Here is a 22848-nt window from a genome sequence, read left to right as displayed (position 1 = left end):
TTCTCTGGAAAAAATTCTGTTCTACGTTAATACCCTTCAAGTATTTGAACGTCTGAATCATATCTCCCCTGTCTCTCCTTTCCTCTAGGGTATACATATTCAGGGCTTTCAGTCTCTCCTCATGCGTCTTCTGACGCAAGCCTCCTATCATTTTCGTCGCCCTCCTCTGGACCGTTTCAAGTCTTCTTACGTCCTTCACCAGATACGGTCTCCAAAACTGATCACAATACTCCAAGTAGGGCCTTACCAATGACCTGTACAGGGGCATCAACTCTTCTTCCTTCTACTGGCTATGCCTCTCTCCATACAGCCCAGCATCCTTCTGGCAGCAGCCACTGCCTTGTCACACAGTTTTTTCGCCTTTAGATCTTCGGACACTATCACCCCAAGGTCCCTCTCCCCGTCCGTGCATATCAGCTTCTCTCCTCCCAGCTTATACGGTTCCTTCCGATTATTAATCCCCAAATGCATTTCTCTGCATTTCTTTGCATTGAATTTTAGTTGCCAGGCATTAGACCATTCCTCTAACTTTTTCAGATCCTTTTTCATATTTTCCACTCCCTCTTCGGTGTCTACTCTGTTACAAATCTTGGTATCATCTACAAAAGGCACTCTCTTCCTTCTAACCCTTCAGCAATGTCACTCACAAACATATTGAACAGGATTGGCCCCAGCACCGAACCCTGAGGGACTCCACAACTCATCTTTCCTTCCTCCAAGCGACTTCCATTAACCACCACTCTCTGGCATCTTTCCGACAGCCAGTTTTTAACCCAGTTCACCACTTTGGGTCCTAATTTCAGCCCTTCAAATTTGTTCAACAGCCTCCTATGAAGAACTGAATCAAAATTACATCTAGCATATGTCCTCGATCCAGCTCTCTGGTCACCCAATCAAAAAATTCAATCAGGTTCATTTGGCACAATTTACCTTTTGTAAAGCCATGTTGCCTCGGATCCTGTAACCCATTAGATTCAAGGAAATACACTATCCTTTCTTTCAGCAACACTTCCATTATTTTTCCAACAACTGAAGTGAGGCTCACCGGCCTGTAGTTTCCTGCTTCATCCCTGTGACCACTTTTATGAATAGGGACCACATCTGCTCTCCTCCAATCCCCAGGAATCACTCCCGTTTCCAGAGATTTGTTGAACAAGTCTTTAATAGGACTCGCCAGAACCTCTCTGAGCTCCCTTAGTATCCTGGGATGGATCCCGTCTGGTCCCATCGCTTTGTCCACCTTCAGTTTTTCAAGTTGCTCATAAACACTCTCCTCCGTGAACGGCGCAGAATCTAGTCCATTTTCTCGTGTAACTTTGATAGACAATCTCGGTCCTTCTCCAGGATTTTCTTCTGTGAACACAGAACAGAAGTATTTGTTTAGCACATTTGCTTTTTCCTCATCACTCTCCACATATCGGTTCCCAGCATCTTTTAGTTTAGCAATTCCATTTTTCATCTTCCTCCTTTCACTAATATATCTGAAAAAATTTGTGTCTCCCTTTTTTACATTTTTAGCCATTTGTTCTTCCTCCTGTGCTTTCGCCAGACCTATCTCTCTCTTGGCTTCTTTCAGTTTCACCCTGTAGTCCTTTCTGCTCTCCTCTTCTTGGGATTTTTTATATTTCACGAACGCCAACTCTTTCGCCTTTATTTTCTCCGCCACTAGTTTGGAGAACCATATCGGCTTCCTTTTTCTCTTGGTTTTTATTGATTTTCTTCACATAAAGGTTAGTAGCCATTTTTATCACTCCTTTCAGCTTAGACCATTGTCTTTCCACTTCTCTTATGTCCTCCCATCCTAACTACGAGGTGACACCAGGAAATTCTTTTTCACTGAAAGAGTGGTTGATCGTTGGAATAGTCTTCCACTACAGGTGATTGAGGCCAGCAGCGTGCCTGATTTTAAGGCCAAATGGGATCGGCACATGGGATCTATTCACAGGGCAAAGGTAGGGGAGGGACATTAAGGTGGGCAGACTAGATGGGCCGTGGGCCCTTATCTGCCGTCTATTTCTATGTTTCTATGTTTAACAGCTCTTTCTTCAGGTACTCTCCCATTGCATTAAAGTCCGTACGTTTGAAATGTAGGACTTTAAGTAACGTGTGGCCGTTCTCCACTTTAGCCATTATATCAAACCAAACCGTTTGATGATCGCTACTTCCCAGATGAGCACCCACTCGAACATTAGAGATACTCTCTCCATTTGTGAGGACCAATATCGCTTTTTCCCTTGTGGGTTCCGTCATCATTTGTCTGAGCAGAGCCTCTTGAAAGGCATACACAATCTCCCTACTTCTTTCTGATTCCGCAGACGGAACATTCCAGTCCGCATACGGCAGGTTGAAATCTCCCAACAGCAGAACCTCCTCTTTCCTTCCAAACTTTTGGATATCCACAATCAGATCCTTATCAATTTGCTGCGATTGAGTCAGAGGTCTGTAGACTACACCCACGTAGATAGAAGTTCCATCTTCTCTTTTCAGAGCGATCCAAGTGTTAACTGTACATCTACGACTCCCAGGTTCGGGTGGCAATCACCAGAAACCTGCAGCAGCTCCACCTAGTGCAGGCCCTGGCTCCTAACTAATTTCCTGCCTGTGAGAGGACTTAGTTGGCCTTACTTGTTAGCAGAGCACCTCGGAGAGGGGTGGTGGTGTGGAGAGTGCCCAGGAAACTTGTTATAGTGGAGGAGAATCTGACGGGAGATCCGGTGGCACCCCGGAAACCTTTGCCGCAACTTCCCCACTAGCTTTACAGCATAGTGTTCGCGCTGCCATTGGGGGCGTGTAGAGAGTGCAACCCTCCACATTATAGAGAAAACAGAACTTTTCCCCCCAAAAAATCAGAAAAAGTTCAGTTTTCTCTATAATGGAGGATTCCAACCCCCCCAACCCCCCCAACAGCAGCGTGAACACTATACAGAAAAGTGAGGGGGGTTCCCCACTCACACCCCAATTCGGAGCTCTTTAAAACTAAGTTTTCCCGTGGTGCGCTGAATTGTCTGCACGCTGGTGTCTCACGTGCGACTGTCTATGAACCCATCAGAGGAAGTGTATTGGGTAATTGGGAACAGTCCTCTGCTGAAGGCATGCCGGGTGAGGATGGCATGCGCATTGAATTTTATAAACTCTTAGGTGAAGAGATCATCTAGCCACTCGCTCAGATGTTTAACCTCATGGTTGGAGCAGAGGCTTTACTGGAAGGAATGAACACGGCACGTATCTTGGTGTTGCCTAAACCGAATAAAGACCCCGAAAAAGCGGGCTCATATCGTCCTATTTCCTTATTGAATACGGAGGTTAAACTGTTAGCGAAAATCATGGCAAATAGGATGGCTTTGCTTCCCTCCCTTATCCATGAAGCTCAGATGGGATTTGTGAAGGGCAGAACAATAGCTAAAAATGTAAGAAAATTGTTGTTGTCTTTGGAACAGTGGGCAGCGTGCAATCTCCCATCTGTGCTGGTCAGCTTTGATGCCGAAAAGGCATTCGATAGGGTGCGGTGGGATTTTCTTTATGATACTTTTTTGTGTTGGCGGTGCGCGCGTTGTATGCTCTTCTACAGGCTAAATTAGTGTTGAAGGATTTTGAAACGGACCGGTTCCCGATTTCCAAGGGGACGAGACAGGGTTGCCCCTTATCACCGTTATTATTTGTGCTTACACTGGACCCCCTTATTAGGGATATATATGCAATGCCATCTATACAGGGGATTGACATCGGAGCTACTACATTTAAGCTTCTTTAGCTTAGCCCCCTAGACCCTGCAAGTAGGACAAAATATACTCAATGTCAAGCAGGCCCTGCGGGGTTGTACCAAAAAGGAGCTCAAAGGGCGACACTCCTAAAGTTTCTTGTTTATTCTCCCTGATCGCATACAGGGAGAAAGGCACATATAAATCCCAATTAAGGATATCCCCCGCAGCGCTTTTCTTAATCATGCGCTTAAGCGTTTGATTAAGCCGTTCTACTAGACCATTGGCCTGAGGATGGTATGCTGAAGTAATCAAATGCTGTATCCCAAAGGCATTAAGAAAAGACTGGAATGCTCTCGATTGTAAATTGGATCCCTGATCAGTCAAAATTTCCTTCGGGAAACCCACCTGACAAAACAAGTTAGTTAATTCTAGTGAAATGGTAGGGGTAGAGATCTGCCTTAGAGGTATAGCCTAGGGAAACCGCGTGACATAATCTATTATCACCAAAATATACACATACCCCCTTTTACTCTTATCCAAGGGTCTTACTATATCCATTCCTAGTCTCATCAGGGGTTTATCAACCCGGGGAAGGGGAATTAATGGAGCCTTTCTGGGTTTAGACCCTGTTAACTTTTGCAGGAGTCACAAAAGTTCTTGATCTCCTGATAGATCCCAGGCCAAAAGAATCTTCCCAAAACCTGCTGGCTCGTATTATCCCTTCCTCGGTGTCCGGCTAAAGGGTGTTCGTGCCCTAATCTAAGAATGGTCTCCCGGAAAACTTTGGGTACAAGAAGTTGGCGCCATATATGCCCCCCTTTCTCTTGTCCTATCTCCCAGTACAATAGACCCCCTGTAACCCAGACCTAGGAAAGGATGTGCTCTTCGTCTTGGCCTGTTCCCAAGCATTTCGGAGCACCGGATCATTTTTCTGCTCGAGGGGAAAATTTGGGAACTTCTTTAATACTTCCTCCGGAATCCAGGATTTGAACAGGTGTCCCCCTGTCTCCCCCTTGCCTGGGTTCCCCTTTCTCTTGGCCGCCAACATTACCTGTCCCGCCTGCACCTCAGGGAAGCCCTCCCAATCTCACCCCAGGATCAACTGTTAAGGAGGCTTCGGGACGAAGGCTACCTTGACCCAAGACTCCTTCCCTTGCCAGTGAAGATGGACTAACCTGAGAGGAAAAGTAGAGGTAAGCCCATGTATACATTTCACCCTTGTCATACCCCTCGGCCTTACCGATTCAGGACCCGCAGTCTTTACTACATTGGCCTACGTGGGTAATGCAATCACTGATTGTGCTGCCCCTGAGTCAACCAGAGCTTGCAAGAACTGTCCCTCCAAACACACCTGTATTAGAATTTGTTACTCTCTTTTCCCCTGGCCCCTTCACTCTGACCCACTACTACCTTGGCACTTGCCTTCAGTGGATCCGGCCTTTATCCTAGCCTTCCCACCCCGCATTTCCCGGGAGGGGACATCACTTCACCAGGCCAGGATAGTTTACTCTCCCCTTGAGTAGCTTGTAGATAATTTTCAGTTCTTTGCACCGCTAGCCCCAAGAACTCCGTACCCTGTTTCTTTAGCTATTCCCTCACCTCCGGAGGGACTGCCTCTACAAACTGCTCTCTGATAAGTTCTCCCAGCAGAGCCTGAACACTATGTGTGTGAGGTGCCAGCCATCGCTCACATAAGCGTTTTAAACGCTGGGCTAGGGCTTTAGGTCTTTCTTCCCTTTGCATCTTAGCACCCCTAAACTGTGTTCTGTAATGTTCTGTGGTGTACCGCATGTAGTCTAACAAGGTGTCTTTAATAATTTTATAGTTAACTGCTTGCTCTGGACTCAAAGTTCTGTAAGCTTCTAAAGCTTTGCCAGATAAACAAGGTATAAGCTTCACTGCCCGTAGTTCTTGTGGCCGCCTGAAGCTGTTGCCACCCTTTCAAAGGCAACCAAAAAATCCTCCAAATCATCTTCAGGAGAAAGTTTGCTTAACTTAACAGGCTCCATTGAAGGAGTGCCTACCGCAGTAGACAGTCTCGGCTGTCCAGTAGTCTGAGTCCAAGCCCTCTGTGTCAGCTGAGTAACAGCACGAACTTGGTCACCAAGTAATTGAATCAGTTCTTGGTGCCGCTCTCCTTGCATCTTCTGCTCGGCTCGCCATATCTCCATCTGTTCATTTATGGACTTCTCCGCCATCGCCGTCTTTATCCATTCCGCCTCCCACCATGCGGATCCATCCTGTTAGAACAAAGAAAAATACCAAGTGCGGACTTCACACAACTCAGTCAGCCCCACTTTCTGGCCTTGCTAGCCCCACCACAACCCCCCTATCCTCAATCAGTGTGAGTGGGTACCCATTACCTTAAACACTGATGAGTCTTAGCGTTGGGTTGTGATCTTTATGCTGCCTTCCATCTGGTTGGGTTCCGGTTCTGGTTCTGCCACTCCAGGTCCCTCTGCTCCTTGGCCTCTGTACATGCCTCCTGTCCAGATCCACCAGGATTCTGCTGCAGCTCCAACTCCTCTACTGACTGTACTGTGTGATGCAATTTGTAATCCACAGGAACTATAGACAAATGTCACTGCTAGGACTCCTGCTGTGTTTGGGCAGTTTCAACAAACAAAGTTAGTCCACAGCACTATTTCCAAGCCCCGCAATCACTTTTCATCTCCAACAAACAAAGTGTCCCATGGAAAACAAAAAGTTTCAAAAAACAATTCAGGTGTAATATCACTCTCCACCTGTGTGTGGCGCTATAATCCCACCACTGCCACAAACAAGCTTGTCACCGTGTATCACCAGGCCAGGCCGCGCCCAAGCTGGAGTGGCCGAAAGAGCCCAGAGCACACAGTGCTGACCGAGTGGTTTATCAGTACTAATTGGAGTTGGTGGATCAAGTAAAAACACCCAGTTATGCTTCCAAACCAAAATTCTTTATTCCAATAGGAACATCAGCTTTCAAAACCCACAATTGCATTCACAGTTCCAAAACGAAAAAACTTGTATTTCCCAGGTATAGTCCAAAATGACTCTTCTCTATCTCAAAGCAATAGTCTGTAGATTCAAACTACTTTCAAATTGCTTTCATGCAATTGGATATAGTCTCTTGCTGGCAATTACTTCTGGCAGCTTTAGATTGGATCCGCCTCTGAACTCTATGGATGCAGAGCTCAGGGCAGAAGGGACCTCCTCCCACAATGACAGTTGGCTGTGGTTCCTCCCAACTAGGACCCACAATCCAGTCTATGAAAACAAACCCCAAAAGGAAAAAGGTCTCCAATTACTTCCAAGGCTGTGCAGCGTTAATTGCTCCAGCCTAGAAACTTTGTGGTTCTTGCCCAAAGGAATGCAAGGACCCCTCACAAGCCACTAAGGCTTTCAGTAACCTTTCTTTTGCCGTAAGGTTACAGAGACAACCAGCCCATTAACTAACACAACCAGTCTCAGCCTAACTTCCTTTAAACCCCATTGGTTTCCATAGCCCACTGGTCAGCATCAACATCTTCCTCTTTAAAGTCCATGGATTCTTCCTGGTCTAAAAAGTTTTCATTATCAGAAGCTTCCCTCATGCATTCATCTAATATTTCGGCTTCCATAAAGTTAGCTCTAACCTGGGTGTTAGGCTGAGGTATACTGCTGCATGCTCTTGGAACTGGACTCCTGTCTCCATTCTGTCTCCTCTCCAGGTTGGTTGGTTGGTTCAGTGGCTGCCTCCTATCTGAGCACTGCTGCTGGTCCCTATAAGCCTCAGGATAATGAGCAACAGGTGTGACTTGTTCCTGACTAAATTGAGACTAGAATGTTCCTGGTGTTGCCTGGAATTGTGTCCCCCATGAATGTTAGGAGATGTGTGATGCACCTTCCCCCTAGGAACTATATCCTGAGTACTTTTAGTTCCCCTTACCCATTTTTCTCCCTTCTCTAACTCAGGCAAAAACAAATAGGTACTTCCTTGCTCCTCACTGAACCTTCCTTGTCTGGCTTTAGTTCTGGGTTGAGGTGTTGGTGTGGGTAGTGTTTTATCTCTTTGGGAGAGTATTTTCCTCTACCTAGCCCTAGGCATCAGCGTCCTTTCACTACCCGGCTCAGTCGCAAGGCCTACCCTGTGACAATATACACTTAGTCCAATGGGGTTCCAGTTTTTTTCGACTCGTAGGAAAAAAGCATACGAAAAAAATGGATGTTTGCTGGACTAGTGTTTAGCCCTTGCTTTATTTACCAAACTTTTCAAACCACCCTCATAGAATTTTATAAAGAAATGTGGGTGCCTACTTTTGTTATAGTGCCTAGTAAGATAGTGGACACTTCTTATCCTGAGTGCTGTGTTTTATAAAATTACCCTTCACTTGTATGCTCTTAAGTATCATAAAATGATTTCTTCGCTGACTGGATGATAGGGAGTGAGGCAAGCTTTCCGTAGTAGAGAATTACACGGGGTAAAAAATTTGTCCCTGTCCCCGCAAACTCAGGCCCCGTGAGCTCAGTCCCCACTCCGCCCCCCACAAACCATCTGATCCCATCCGCACAAGCCTCAAATAGTTTTTTACTGAACTTATTTTAATAAACTATAAAAAGAAACAATATTCTGTACAATTGTCATTTTATAATTTATAAATCAGAGTTCTGGAAGAGATCTTTTTTTTTTAAATCTTTATTAAATTTTCAAGGCTAATACAAAGTGCATAAAATTGTACATATATTAATATTCAGAATCAGCACTTACAATCCATCAGTAACAATACAAAATGAATTACCCCCTCCCCTTTCCAGTACATTCAATCAAGGAATAAAACAAAGGAGATAACCCCCACCCTTCCCTGGATGTGTATATAAATCTAAAGGAAATTAAAGGTAAAAGACAACTATACCGAAGTAACAAAAGTCTTTAATGAACCCCAAACTAATCTGAATAAATTATTATGCCCCAACATGTCAGCGTTCATTTTCTCATGCTTATAACACAAACATAAATTAGCCCACCAAAAGGTAAAACTAAGCCGATCCCACTTTTTCCAATTGTGGGTAACCATTTGCATGGCAATCCTGGTCATGATAATGAAAAGCTGGCATTTATACCAGTCCAGTGGGGGTTTAATATGCAATAGTGTCCCACAGATGACTTCATCCTAGGTTAATGGAATCGATGATTCTAGTATGTTATTGATATGTCCCCATATCGACTTCCAAAAATTGAGGAAGAGATCTTTAGCTGGCAGAGCTTTGTCTATAAACATTTTATTAACACAGCTACTTTATCCTAAAGCAAAAAAAAAATTAAAAAATTTCTACCTTTGTTGTCTGGTTTCTACTTTCCTCATCTTCTCATCATTCTCTTCCTTCCATCCACTGTCTGCCTTCTCTCTGCCTCTTCCATATGTGATCTGCTCTATTTCTATGCCTCTACCAGAAACTGTCTGCCTCTCCCTTCCATCTCTCCCTCTTCCCCCCCCCATATTTGTCTGGCACCCATCTTCTTCCCTCCGCTTCTCCCATGGTCTGGCATCTGTCTTCTTCCCTTCCATCTCCACTCCCTCCACCAGGTGGTTTTTAGTATCTCTCTCCTCCTTTCCTCCCTTCAGATCTTGTATCTGTATCTTCCCCCTCCCCCAATGCTCTGGTTTCTCTCTCTCTCCTCTCCCTTTCCCTTCCTTTTCTTTTCTGCTCTTCCTTCTCAATTTGTTTTCTACCTCTTGTCTGATTTCTTACTTTCCAGTTCTCAATTTCCCTGTCTACCTACAGCTTGCTACCCTTCCAGTATCTTACTAACCCTATCCTCTTCCCTAATCCAGCATGTGCCCTTTTTTCATTATTCCCTCCTTCCATCTAGTATGTGCTCCCTTCTCTCCCCTCCCCACTTCCATCCAGCATCTGCTTCTCCCTCTCTCTCCACTTCCCTTCAACATCTGCTTCCTTCTCTCTCCTTCCCACTTCCTTCCAGTGACTGCTCCCCTCTCTTTCCTCTCCACTTCCTTCCAGCTTCTGTTCCCCTCTCTCTGTCTTCCCTACTCCCATGCAACGTCTGCTCCCCTCTCCCTCTCCATTTCCCTTCAACATTTGTTCCTCTCTCCTCTCCCTCTCTCTTCACTTCCCTTCACTTGAGCTCTTCCCCTCATCGAGACATCTCCCTCCCTTTCCATCACCTTTGTGGGCATTTTTTCAGAATCAGCTTTCTCTCTCCGAGCAGCCTGGATGCCACAGCCTTCTCACAAGTTGCACGTGGCTGCCCCGGAATGTCTCCTCTGATGCAACTCCTGTTTCCATCTGGGCAGCTTGCATCGGAGGAGAAGTTTCAGGGTAATCGTGCGCGACTTGTGAAAAGGCTGTGGCATCTGGGTTGCTCGGAGAAAGAAAACTCTGGAAAGCACAAGCGAAGGTGAAGGGAAGGGAGGGAGATGGCCCGATGAGAGGAGGAGATGCCCAGACCACGAACTATGCAATCCTGAGGAAGGCTGCTGACTGGGAGGGGTGGGAAGGGAGTCAACACGCGGTAGATACTTTACTGCGGAGGCAAGACCATTCACAGCTCCACGGGGCGGTGAATGACCTTGTCACTGTAAACATGGCTACCAGTGTTGTTTTTTTGTTTTTGTTTTTTGCCCCATTCCTGCGGGCTGCCATTCCTGCGGGTTTTTCACCCCATTCCCGCAACTACCTACAGGTAACAGTCAACATGTCATTCTCTATTCCGTAGCTCCTTGGTCCTTAATGGGGAATGGGAGGTGAGACCATGTTCAGTACCCCAGAGCTAGCAAGGCTCCCACATCTGTTAATGTTCTTATACAAGCAGCCTTAATCTGTTAAACACAAATATTTTCTTGCTTAAAACAGACTCTTTTGGTGATGGAGGGTGCAGAATTATTTTATGATATCTGGATGGGGAATTTTTATCCAAAGAATATATCTAACTGTAAATCACACTGATATACAAAAGGGAGAAATGCAGGAAGTTTCTAGGGTTGGAATAAGCCGTAATAAAGTTGAAATTTCATATGAGTAAAGGAGGCAATTGCTAGAAGTGAACAAATGTTTTATAGAAGCCAACTGCAAGATAGTAGAGCTGCTCAGAAAAAGTCCTAAGAACATAAGAATTGCCGCTGCTGGGTCCATCGTGCCCATCAGTCTGCTCACGTGGTGACCCCCGAGTCAAAGACCAGTGCTCTAAAATGAGTCCAGCCTCGCCTGTTTACATTCCAGTTTAGCAGGAACTTGTCCAGCTTAGTCTTGAAACCCTGGAGGGTGTTTCCCCCTACAACAGACTCCGGAAGAGCGTTCCAGCTCTCCACCACTCTCTGGGTGAAGAAGAACTTCCTTACGAATCTATCCCCTTTCAACTTTAGAGAGTGCCCTCTCGTTCTCCCTACCTTGGAGAGTGTGAACAGTCTCTTTATCTACTATGTCTATTCCCTTTAGTATTTTAAATTTTTTGATCATGTCTCCTCTCTGTCTCCTCTTTTCAAGGGAGAAGAGGCCCAGTTTCTCTAATCTCTCACTGTATGCAACTCTTCCAGCCCCTTAACCATTTTAGTCACTCTTCTCTGGACCCTTTCGAGTAGTACCGTGTCTTTCTTCATGTACGGCGACCAGTGCTGGAAGCAGTACTCCAGGTGAAGACGCATCATGGCCCGGTACAACAGCATGATAACCTTCTCTGATCTGTTCGTGATCCCCTTCTTTATCATTCCTAGCATTCTGTTTGCCCTTTTTGCCGCCGCAGCACATTGTGCAAACGGCTTCATCGACTTGTCGATCAGAACTCCCAAGTCTCTTTCCTGGGAGGTCTCTCCAAGTACCACCTCAGACATCCTGTATTCATGCATGAGATGTTTGTTACCAACATGCATCACTTTGCACTTATCCATGTTGAACCTCATTTGCCATGTCGCTGCCCATTTCTCGAGCTTGATTATGTCACTTTATAGATCTTTCCAATCCCTCTGTGTCTTCACTATTCTGAATAACTTTGTATTGTACGCAAACAATCACCTCACTCGTCATACCAATGTTCAGATCATTTATAAAGATGTTGATGAGCACAGGTCCAAGCACCGAGCCCTGCGGCACCCCGCTGGTGACACTCTACCAGTCCGAGTATTGTCCATTTACCCCCACTCTCTGTTTCCTAGCTCCAGCCAGTTTCCAATCCACATGAGTATTTCACCCTCGATTCCATGGCTCGCAATTTTCTGAAATAGTCGCTCTTGTGGAACCTTGTCAAACGCCTTCTGAAAATCCATATATACAATGTTGACTGGGTCACCCTTGTCTATCCACCTATTTACTCCCTCAAAGAAGTGCAGCGTCAGGCAAGATCTGCCTTTGCTGAACCCGTGCTGGCTGGTCCTCATTAAACCGTGTTCATCAAGATGATCAATGATGCGGTCCTTTTATTATCTTTCCCGGTAACAAGGTCAGACTCACTGGTCTGTAGTTTCACGGATCTCCCCTCGAACCTTTCTTGTAGATCGGCGTAACATTCGCCACTTTCCAGTCTTCCGGAATCTTTCCTGATTTTGATTGATAGATTAGCTATTAGTTGAAGCAGTTTAGCTATAGTCCCTTTCAGTTCCTTGATGACCCTCGGATGGATGCCATCCGGTCCCAGGGATTTATCGCTCTTAAGCCTATCAATCTACCTACATACCTTTTCTAGACTGACCATCAACTCTGTCAGTTTCCCGTCTTCGTTTCCTCCATTTAGCCTGATGGGTTCCGGTATGCTGTGTAGATCCTCTTCAGTAAATACAGACGCTAAAAATGTGTTCAGTTTGTCTGCGATTTCTTTGTCCTCCTTTAGCACTCCCTTTATGCCATGGTCATCCAAAGGTCCCACCGCTTCCTTCCCGGGTCGTTTCCCCTTAATATATCAAAAGAAGTTTTTCACCTCCTTGCCTATTTTTCCCTCATAGTCTCTTTTAACCCCTTTTACCGCCTTATAGCACCTGCATTGATGCTGTATGTGCTTATTCCAGTTTTCGTCTGTTTTTGACCTTTTCCATTCCTTAAATGAAGTTTTCTTGACTCTGATCACTTCCTTCACCTCTACAGTGAGCCACAACGATTCTTTGTTCTTTTTCCTCTTGGATCCTTTGTTGATACGTGGTATATATAGATTTTGCACCCCGGTGACTGTGTCCTTAAAAAGGGACCAAGCTTGCTCTAGCTTATCCTCTTCTCAATCTTCTTCCCTACCATCATTTATCTGGGGTCTTTCAAAAAAAACCATTCAAAGACTCCGAATCATTCAAAATTTGGCAATCCAATTGATCTTTGGGCTAAAAAAATGGGAACACATAACTCCCTACTACCAACAACTCCACTGGCTCCCCCCTGGAAGCAAGAGTGCTGTTCAAGTTTGCCTGTCTCTGTTTCAAATCCATTCTTGGTTCGGCCCCCATGTACTTGGTTCCCCATTTTATCTTAGATTGTTCATCCAGACCCACACGAAGAGTTCATCTGTTTAACCATCCAACACTAAAGGCCTGCCGTTACAAAAGATACCTGAACAGAACACTTTCCTTCCAAGCAGGTCAACTGAACGATTGGCTGGGTAATATTATCTCACACTCTAATCCTACCTAAATTTCAGAAAATTAGTAAAAACAAACCTGTTTAACCGATTTGTAACCTAGACCTCTTATGCCTTACCTCTTATTTCCCAAGATCTCTTATGCCTTACCTCTGTATCCTGCTCATCTGTTCTTGGAAGACTTTGCATTGTACTTATTTTCGCTGATTGTACCTATATTCGCTGATTGTCCAGCCCTCTTTGTTGTAAACCGCCTCGAACTACTGCGGCTTTGGCGGTATATAAGAATAAAATTATTATTATTACCATGAGTCTCATCCCTTCAGAATTCCCTTTTCTGCACCGTGGCCTTTGTTCTGGACCGATGTTTCGCCCCTGCATCCAGGTCGAAGCGGATCATATTGTGATCACTGCCTCCCAGCGTCCCTTCTACTTCTACATCTTGTGCCATTCCTCGCAGTCCATTTAGAATGAAGTCCAGAATTGTGTTTCCTCATGTATTTTCCTTTACAAGCTGTTCCATGAAGCAGTCACCTACAGCATCCAGGAACTTGTTCTCCCTAGCGCAGCCGGAGGTGCCTAGATTCCAGTCTATCCCCAGATAACTGCGTTGCCTCCCTTGCAGGTGTGTTTAATCTCGTCCATCATTTCTCCATCAATTTCTTTTGACTGCCCTGGGGGTCGGTAGTAGATGCCAATCTTCGTTTTCAGTCCATTTGTTCCTGGAATTTTGACCCATAGAGACTCTAACTTATCCGTCAGTTGTGGTGTAGTCTCTCCAGTAGATTTGATTCTCTCTTTGACGTATATGGCAACGCCCCCACCTTTTTGAGCCACTCTGTCTCTGCGGTATAGTTTGTATCCCGGTAGCACAGTGCCCCAGACATTTTCCTCAGTCCATCATGTTTCCGTGATGCCGATGATGTCTATGTTATCTTTTTGTGCCTTAGCTTCTAATTTGCCCATCTTATTCCTTAGACTCCTTGCGTTCATGCACATACACTTGAGTTTGCAGCCTGTTCTTTTCTTGCATTTCCTTCCCTCTTGTATCTCTTTCAGTCTGTCTTGCCTGTGATCCAGTGATTCTTCTCCTCTATCTTCCTGTACGGTATCCTCTGGTGAGTCTTCCCCTCTATTATCCTGCACAGTATCCTCTGGTGAGTCCTCCCCTCTATCATCCTGCACGGTATCCTCCGCAAAATATAGGATTGATGATACCTATAAAAATTAGGAAAATTTACCCCTCCCTCCGCAGTTGGCTTTTGTAAAGATATTAAAGTAATTCTTGCAATTTTACCCAGCCAAAAAAATTTTGTAAAAATGCTGTTTAATTTTTTTTATAAAAAAAAGACCCCTGAAAAAAAACTGGCAACATGCCCATTTGATAACAAACCACAGGGCAAAATCATCATTTTAATAGTTTGGACTCTCCCCCACCAAGACAGATGTAAAGGATTCCATTGCTCACAAATTTCTGTTACCTTCTGTAATAAAAAATTTTCATTTACTTTCATTGTTTCTTCTAGCATATTTTTTATCCAAATGCCTAAATATTGTATTCCATCATCCTTTCATAGAAAGGGGAATGATTCAAATAAACCTTTTGTACAATGCACATTAAGTGGAAGAACTTTTGACTTATTCAAATTTATCTTGTATCCTGAAAATTTCCCAAATTTCACTATGAAGTCCAATGAACATGGAACGGTTGTTTCAGGATTTTTCAAATGAAGCAGTATGCCATCTGCATAAACAGAGACCTTGTATTCCCTATTTGAATAAGGAATACCCTGTATCTCCTTTACTTGCTGAATAGCTAATAACAAGGGTTCTAATACAATATTGAAAAGCAAAGGAGACAAGGGACAACCTTGTCTAACCCCCCTCTACAAACTGAAACGCTCCAAGAAATTATTATTAACTAGTGTTTGAGCCCGTTACATTAACGGATGCTAGAGTAGATATCTGTCTGTCTGTCTGGGGGGGTTTTCTTTGTCTCTCTCTCTTCTTGGACGCTGTCTGTCTGTCATTCTTTCTGTGTCTCTCTCTGGCCCCCTGCCTGCCTGTATTTCTCTGTTGCACCATGCCTGCCTGTCTCTCCGTGGCCCCCTTCCTATGTCCATAGTGTCCCATCCTGTGTCCTCAGTGCCTCCTTCCTATGTTCTTAGTGCCCCCAGTTCCACCTTCCTATGTCCTTTCCTTAGTGTCTCATCCTATGTCCTTAGTGCCCTCAGTGCCTCCTTCCTATGTCCTTAGTGCCCTCAGTGCCTCCTATGTCCTTAGTGCCCTCAGTGCCTCCTATGTCCTTAGTCCCTCAGTGCCCCTTCCTATGTCTTAGTGCTTCCTTCCCATGTCCTTATTGGTCCCAGTGCCTCCTTCCCATGTCCTTAGTGCCCCCAGTGTCTCTGTTCTGTGTCCATAGTGCCCCCAGTGCCTCCTTCCCATGTCCTTATTGCCCCCAGTGCTTCTGTCCTGTGTCCTTAGTGCCCCATTGGCTCCGTCCTGTGTCCTTAGTGCCCCCAGTGCCTCCTTCCCATGTCCTTAGTGCCCCAGTGCCTCCTTCCCGTGTCCTTAGTGCCCCCAGTGCCTCCTTCCTATGTCCCCTTCACTGCCTTCCAGACTTTGTCCCACCCCCACCCTTCAATGCCAGCCTGCTTGCCTCCCTCCCATCCCTCTGTGCAGTATAACCCTTGAACAGCATGTTTCCATCTCCCCCCGCCACTACCGCTTCCGTGCAGCCGACCTCACTGACCCTCCCACCGCAAGATGACCGGGCCTCCTGGCTCCGGCAGCATCCGCAGCGCTCTGGTTGCGCTGCTTCACGGCCTTCTGCGGCAGAGGAAATCGGGGCGGTGAAGGGCCGCGAGGCAGCATGTTTAGAGTGCTGTGGACGCTGTTGGAGCCGGGAGGTTTGTGGTCTCGCGGTGGGAGGGTCAGGTGGGAGGGTCAATGGGGGTTCGGGTGCACCGGGAGGGCCACGACGACGAACTGCTTTACAGGAAAACAGAACCCTAGGCGCACATGCACACTCCTACCTGCCAGGGACATACTGATCACGGAGCATGCAAGTGGGAGTGCGCATGCGCGCTTAGGGTTTTATTATTATAGATAGATATACAATCTAGCAGCAGGGGAGCTATACAAAGTTTGAATCATTTGTACAAATCCCGAACCTATACCAAACCATTCCATTGCTTGATACATGAAGGTCCATTCCACCCGATCAAAGGCCTTTTATATATCCAATGATACAGAAAAAGCCGGATCTTTCATGGCTTTTGTTAAATTTAACATATGAAAAGCCAACCTGGTGTTAGAGGAATGTCTCTGAGCATCATCGACTTGTCTGATGATGGAGTCACCTATTCCTTCGTGGTGGTTGTCCATCGGGTAGTCCACACTCTCTGCTGGTGAGTCTCGGCAGTTCCACTGTTGCTGGTTATTTTCCACAGCCGCTCTGTACGCCTCCTCTATGAACTTCTCCAGCTCTTGGACTTCTTCCTCGATGGTGTTCTCTGCATCTCTGTCTTCCTCCTCCATTGCTTGAAGTGCCTCAAGTTCTAGAATTCTGCCCTCCAGGAGTCTGACTTGCTTCTTCAAGTTCTCCAGTTCTCCGCATCGAGCGCATACATAAAACCGCCTCCCAGAGGGGATGTAGTCATACATATGGCAGACTGTGCAGAAAATTGGGTAGCTCAACTTGCTGCTTCTGTCTGCTGCTTTCATTTCAGTCTGCTTGCTGGTCTGCTGTGGATGTCTTCTGCGTCTGCTGGCTGTCCTCTGTCTGCTGTGTCCCCTGTGCCTGGTTGTGTATCCTCTGTACCTGCTTTGGTCTCCTTCTGCTTCTCCTTTAGCGGTGGTTCATCCCTTCTCAAGGCCCTTCGCAAAGGCACTTTCGCTAAGGCGAGCGCCTTTAACACTCACCTTTGACACACACCGAATGGCTGAGCACCGTTGGCTCCTCCCCTTATGAGTCGGAGCCCGGTGGATGATGTCGTGGGGTGGGCAGAGCTAACTCTCGCCGCCTCCCCTAGCTCTCTCTCTGCCCTTTGCTCTTCTCTGATTACTTTCTCCTTTGCCTTTCTCCCTCTGCTAGCCGCCTCTCTCCTTCCTCGGCTCCCTGCTTCTCCTGCTCGTCTGCCCAAGCCTGCCGAGTGCCGTTGGCTCCTCCCCTTATGAGTCGGAGCCCAGTGGATGATGTCGGGGGGTGGGTGGAGCTAACTCTCGCATCCTCCCCTAGCTCTCTCTGCCCTCCACTCCTCTCTGATTACTTTCTCCTTTGCCTTTCTCCCTCTGCTAGCCGCCTCCTTCCTCGACTCTCTGCTTCTCCTGCTCATCTGCTCGAGCCTGTCTCATTGTGGCCTGGGCTTTGGAAGGTCAGTGAGTGGGGAAATACTGCGGAATAAGACCATATGTGAGTGGCATGGGGCCGAGTATTTTATATGTGAGTGACATTGATGAAGTATTTTATATCTAATCTAAATCTTGGATTTATATACTGTGTTATCTCCCCAAAAGAAGCTCGAATGGGTTCACATAAAAGTCGATAATCGAAATGAAAGTAATTAGAGAGAAAATAACTTATTAATGAAGACCCTCATCTGACATCCTAGAGAGAAGATAGAAATTTTTCTAAGAACTGTTGAAATAACAGTGTTTTTATAGATTTATGGAAAATCTGAAGGGGAGTTCTAACACAAGAGGGAATCCTATTCCAAATCATTATAAAAGTATATGAAAAAGATTGGGTAATATTACCAATAGATTTTATTTCTTTTAAAGATGGAAAGAACAATTTAAATTTCTGAGAGTTTCTAGAATCGGAAGATCTCAGATTATTCAAAGATAGAGGAATCAAAGATGTAAATAGCCCATGTATGATTTTTAAAACCATAGAAGTGCGTTTAAACTGTACTCTAAGATAGGCAGGGAACCAGTGAAGATTTCTCAAAAGAAGGGACACATGATCAAATTTTCTCTTACCAAATATTAGCTTTGCTGCCGTATTTTGAATTAGTTTCAAGTTTTCAAGTTTCAAGTTTTTATTAATGCTTGATAAATCGCTTATTTAATTTCCTAAGCGATGTACAATTCAAATTAAAAAGGGGCAGTGAATACAATAACATAAATTAAAACTTACTAAGACACACATGAGTCGTGAAGGGTAGGAGGAGAAAGTTACAATTTCTTTGCAGAATATGAAAAACACAGAAGGGAAGTTAACACAAGGAGGGGTAAAATTTAAAATATTGAGCCAAAAAATTAAAAATTCTAAATCGGTGGGTCATAGATTAAATGCATCTTTAAAAAGGTAGGTTTTTAAAATTTTTTTTGAAGGGTGTGAGGTCCTTTTCGTCTCTTATGTATTAAGGTACAGAATTCCACAGAAGAGGGGCTGTAACCGAGAACATGTCCTGTCTTCTGGTTCCTATTACAGTGGTACCTCGGTTTACGAGTGCACCGGTTTGCGAGTGTTTTGCAAGAAGAGCAAAACATTCGCAAAATCGGCGCCTTGGAAACCGAGCGCGCTTCGATTTGCGAGCGCCCCCCCCTGCGAACCGGCACCCTCCCCCCCGCGATCCGGCACCCCCCCTGCCGCCATCGGGCCCCCCCGCCGCGACCTGAGGTCCCCCCATCCCACCCGAACCCTCTTCTTACTTTTCTGTAGCCTCTGCCTGAAGATCTGCTTCCTGTGCAAGGCCTGAGAGTTCACGTCGAACATGAACTCTCACGTCGAACGTGAACTCTCAAGGCCCAGCACAGGAAGCAGATCTTCAGGCACCGGCACCACGCACAGGACATGCTGGTGCTGGTGCCGGTGCCGCTGCGGAGGCTACAGAAAAGTAAGAAGAGGGTTCGGGTGGGTTGGGGGGACCTCAAGTCGCGGCGGAGGGGTGCCCGATGGCGGCAGGGGGGGTGCCCGATGGCGGGGGGTACCGAATCGCGGGGGGGAGGGTGCCGGTTCGCGGGGGGGGCCTTCGGGGGGAGCAATGCCGGTTCTCGTGGGGGGGAGCAGCGCTGCTGGCCTCGGGGGGAGGAGGAAGGTGGGGGGTGGAAACATATCAAAGCAAGTTTCCCTTACTTCCTATGGGGAAACTTGCTTTGCTATACGAGCATTTTGGATTACGAGCATGCTCCTGGAACGGATTATGCTCGTAATCCAAGGTACCACTGTATTTTCAAGGATGGAACTGTTAGCAGGTTATTAGAGGTTGATTGGAGAGTTTTAACCATTTTAGATTCCCCTTACTCAGGCCTATATAGATTGAATTACAATAATCTAATTGTGCTAGGCAGTGGAGTACCTAGCATGTGTGACACCCGGGGCCTATCATTTTTTGACACCCTCCCTCATCTGTACGAAAAACATGATTTTTAGTAACAAGCCATATGTCGCACATGAGTACCTAGGAAAAGGCAGCATCTTACATACTGCAGTGAGCAGTACAACATCAATACACCCGTTGTAAAACTAAAGAAGCCAGACTAGTACAGATCAATCCTACACTGTCAATCCTAACAGAAAACCATGTCTTTCAAAACACACAGAACACAGAAAACACCTTCACCTAGTATGGAATATGTAATCACAAACTAACCCCTCCCCCTTTTACAAAACTGTAGTGTGGATTTTAGCCACGGTGGTAACAGCTCTGACGCTCATAGAATTCTGAGCATCAGAGCTACTACCACCACGGCTGGCGCTAAAAAATGCTCCACAGTTTTGTAAAAGGGGGAATAAAATAGAAATACATAGACAAAGGTTAAATTGAACCAGCAAGAAGCTGGACTCTGCATACAATGCAACACCACAGAAGCAGTGACACATGTCTCCTAAAGCAATAAATAAATAGAAAATTTTTGTTCTACCTTTGTCTTCTCTGGTTTCTGCTTTCCTCATCTTCTTGTTACTCTCTTCCTTCCATCCACTGTCTGCTGTCTCTCTGCCCCTATATGGCATCTTCTCTCCTTTAATGCCCCTTACAGAAACTGTATGCCTCCCCCTTCCATCTCTCTTTTCACCCCCATTGGTCTGGCATCTCTCTCCTCTCCTTCCCTCTCTTCTGCAATCCCTTTCTTCCCTCATTTTCCTTTTCAATTTATTTTCTGCATCCATCTAGATTACGTTCTTACTACCCTCTCATCAATTTCCTTTTTTACTGTCTACCTACAGCTCGCCACCTCTTTCCCTCACCCTCTACAGTATTTCCCTAACTCAATCCTTTCCTCCCCATCATGTGCCCTCCTTTTATTTATCCCCTCCTTCCATCATGTGCCCTCTTTCTCTACCCCTTCCATCTAGCTAAAGAAGCACTGCCTGGGTTTTGCAGTCCCCAGTTATGTCTCTAGCAGGATATATATTTCAAATCTGATATATTCTAATGACAAAATAGAAATAAAATGATTTTTTTTCTACTTTTTGTTGTCTCTGGTTTCTGCTTTTATCTTCTTTTCACTCTTTTCCTTACAATCCATCATCTGTCCATTCCATCCACTATCTGCCCTTTCCAGAAACTGTCTGTCTCCCCCTGCCATCTCTCCTCTAGACCCCTCCCCCTTTGGTCTGGCATCCATCATCTTCCCTCTGTTCCCTCATGGTCTGGCATCTTTCTCCTTTCATCTCTCTTCCCTCCCCCCTATGGTTTTTAGCATCTCTCTTCTCATTTCCTTCGCTCAGATCTGATATCTCTGTCTCCTTCCCGTTCTCTGGCATCTCTTTCTCCTCTCTCTCTTCCCTTTCCTTCTCTGGTCTTCTTTCTTTATTTTCTGCCTCCGTCTAAATTAAATTCTTTCTTACTATGCAGTCCTCAGTTTCCCTCTTTTCACTGTGTCTATCCACAGCATGCCACCCCTTTCCTTCACCCCTCCACTATTTCACTAACTCTATCTTCTTCTCCATCCAGCATATGTCCTTTTTCTTTATGCCTCCTTCCATCCATGTGTTCACTTTCTCCACTTCCATTCAGCATTTGCTCTCCTTTCTCCTCACTTCCATCATCTCCCCCTTCTCCCCACTTCCATCATCTACCCTCTTCTCTCAGTCTCTCCATCCACCACAGGCCCATCTCTCTCCCTTCCTCTCACCTTTCTGATGTTCTGCTATGTTTTCTGATTAACTGAATTCCTCTCAGCAACGTTTGTTAAATATTATGCTTGCAATAGCGTGTCAAAATGTATTAAGTGCATGGAAAAATACTGCTTGCATAAATGTCACTTTTGGGTGAAACTCAGTCTGTTTAACAGATGAGCAATGCAGCGTCTCAGTGGTGGCAGATTCTGCTTTATGCAGAGCTTTCCCTCCTCCCTTCTCCCCTTCCCTCCTCCCTTTTTCTTTCTACTTTTTGTTGCATTAGTCACATGTTTTGCTTCCTGTAGCAGTTTTGTATTATTGGTATATCACTGTTTGCTGTAATACTGATATGAGTCGTGAATTGTGACTGTTGTTCTTCATTGATGATCATATTTTAAAATATTTTCCAATTTAAAAAAAATTGGAACTACAAAAATTGCTGAATGCAGTGAGCAGAAAGTTAGGGAAAAAGACTGAAAAACATAAAATCTTATTTTATTGAGAGGGGAGCAGAAGGTAAGGTATATAATCCAAATGGTAGAGACAAAACAGTCAAGCAGCTCTGTCCCAAGTGCTGTATTTTGTTTTTTACTCTGACCATAGCTGAAGACTAAACTATTATGTGCAATGCAGAGGTCTAATAGTTGCATTGAACTGGGAGAAAACAATGCTTACTTTGACAATTATCCAAAATTGCCATCCAAAGTAGAAGCCAGCTTTCAACATCTGCACCCCACTCTTCTCTCTCTTTTTTTTTTTTTTTTTTTGCAGAAAGCTTTATGCAGAGCTTTGTCAAGGTATAGTGGATGTAGCCATTTCCAGCCTCTTTCCTTTCGATGATACAGTGCAAAACCAGAGTCAGCAATCTGTATTCCTCAAGCTCTGACGATGGAGAAGTCATTTGGAGCAGTCCATGCTGGGGGCGGGTAGAAGGTGCTGCCACCTGCTGGTGTGACAGTGATTGGCCACTTGATCGTTCACATTTTCTACAGTATCATGGCAAGTGTGGAGAGCAAAATAAATGGAAATTCTCACAGAAATGTAAAAAATCAGAGACTTTGAAATTTTAGACAAAGTTGCTTTGACACAGCCTGTGGAGTAGTTGTTTTTAGTGTGACTTCACTTTTGACAGGACTGTGTCTGAATTTTGACATGTGGGAACACAAAAAGGCTAAAAGACATGACACAAAGAAAGATGACAAAATGTTGCTGAGGTGGTAAAAACACCCAAGGATACCATAATTTTGCTTGCTATTGTGTCTGAATGAAAATACTATATTAAATGGGCAGCAGTCCCAGTATTGTTGCAGTGAGATCCTAATGTTGAAAGAGGCCTATACTTTTTTGATGCTTGCATCATAGGTGCCAGGCTCTGTGGGTGCCTGAGCACCCCTTATATTTATTTTCTCTGTTACTCTGGAGATCTGTGGCAGCAAACACCATGCTGCAGAGTTACAGAAAAACTCAGGAAGTGCTTCTGTATCCTAGCTACTGTTCCCGCCTCCCCCTGCACCCTGTCCAATACAGGGGAAGAAGGAGATTTGCTG

General features: G+C 45.3%; 1 protein-coding gene across 2 annotated transcripts in view; it reads left to right on the top strand.

Moving 5' to 3' along the window:
* Positions 1-22622, top strand: part of TTL (tubulin tyrosine ligase) — a 126150-nt gene extending 103528 nt beyond the window's left edge. For both annotated transcript variants that reach the window (XM_033936557.1, XM_033936556.1), the window contains exon 7: positions 22073-22622. In XM_033936557.1, the coding sequence (XP_033792448.1) occupies positions 22073-22187 (115 nt within the window). In that variant the 3' untranslated portion in view covers positions 22188-22622. The remainder of the gene's footprint in view (positions 1-22072) is intronic.
* The last annotated feature ends 226 nt before the right edge of the window (positions 22623-22848 follow it).

The sequence above is a fragment of the Geotrypetes seraphini genome, chromosome 3, assembly GCF_902459505.1.
Source record: "Geotrypetes seraphini chromosome 3, aGeoSer1.1, whole genome shotgun sequence".
Classification (NCBI taxonomy): Eukaryota; Metazoa; Chordata; class Amphibia; order Gymnophiona; family Dermophiidae; genus Geotrypetes; species Geotrypetes seraphini.
The sequence above is the reverse complement of the archived record's forward strand: the minus strand, read 5'-3'. Positions and strand labels throughout refer to the sequence as shown.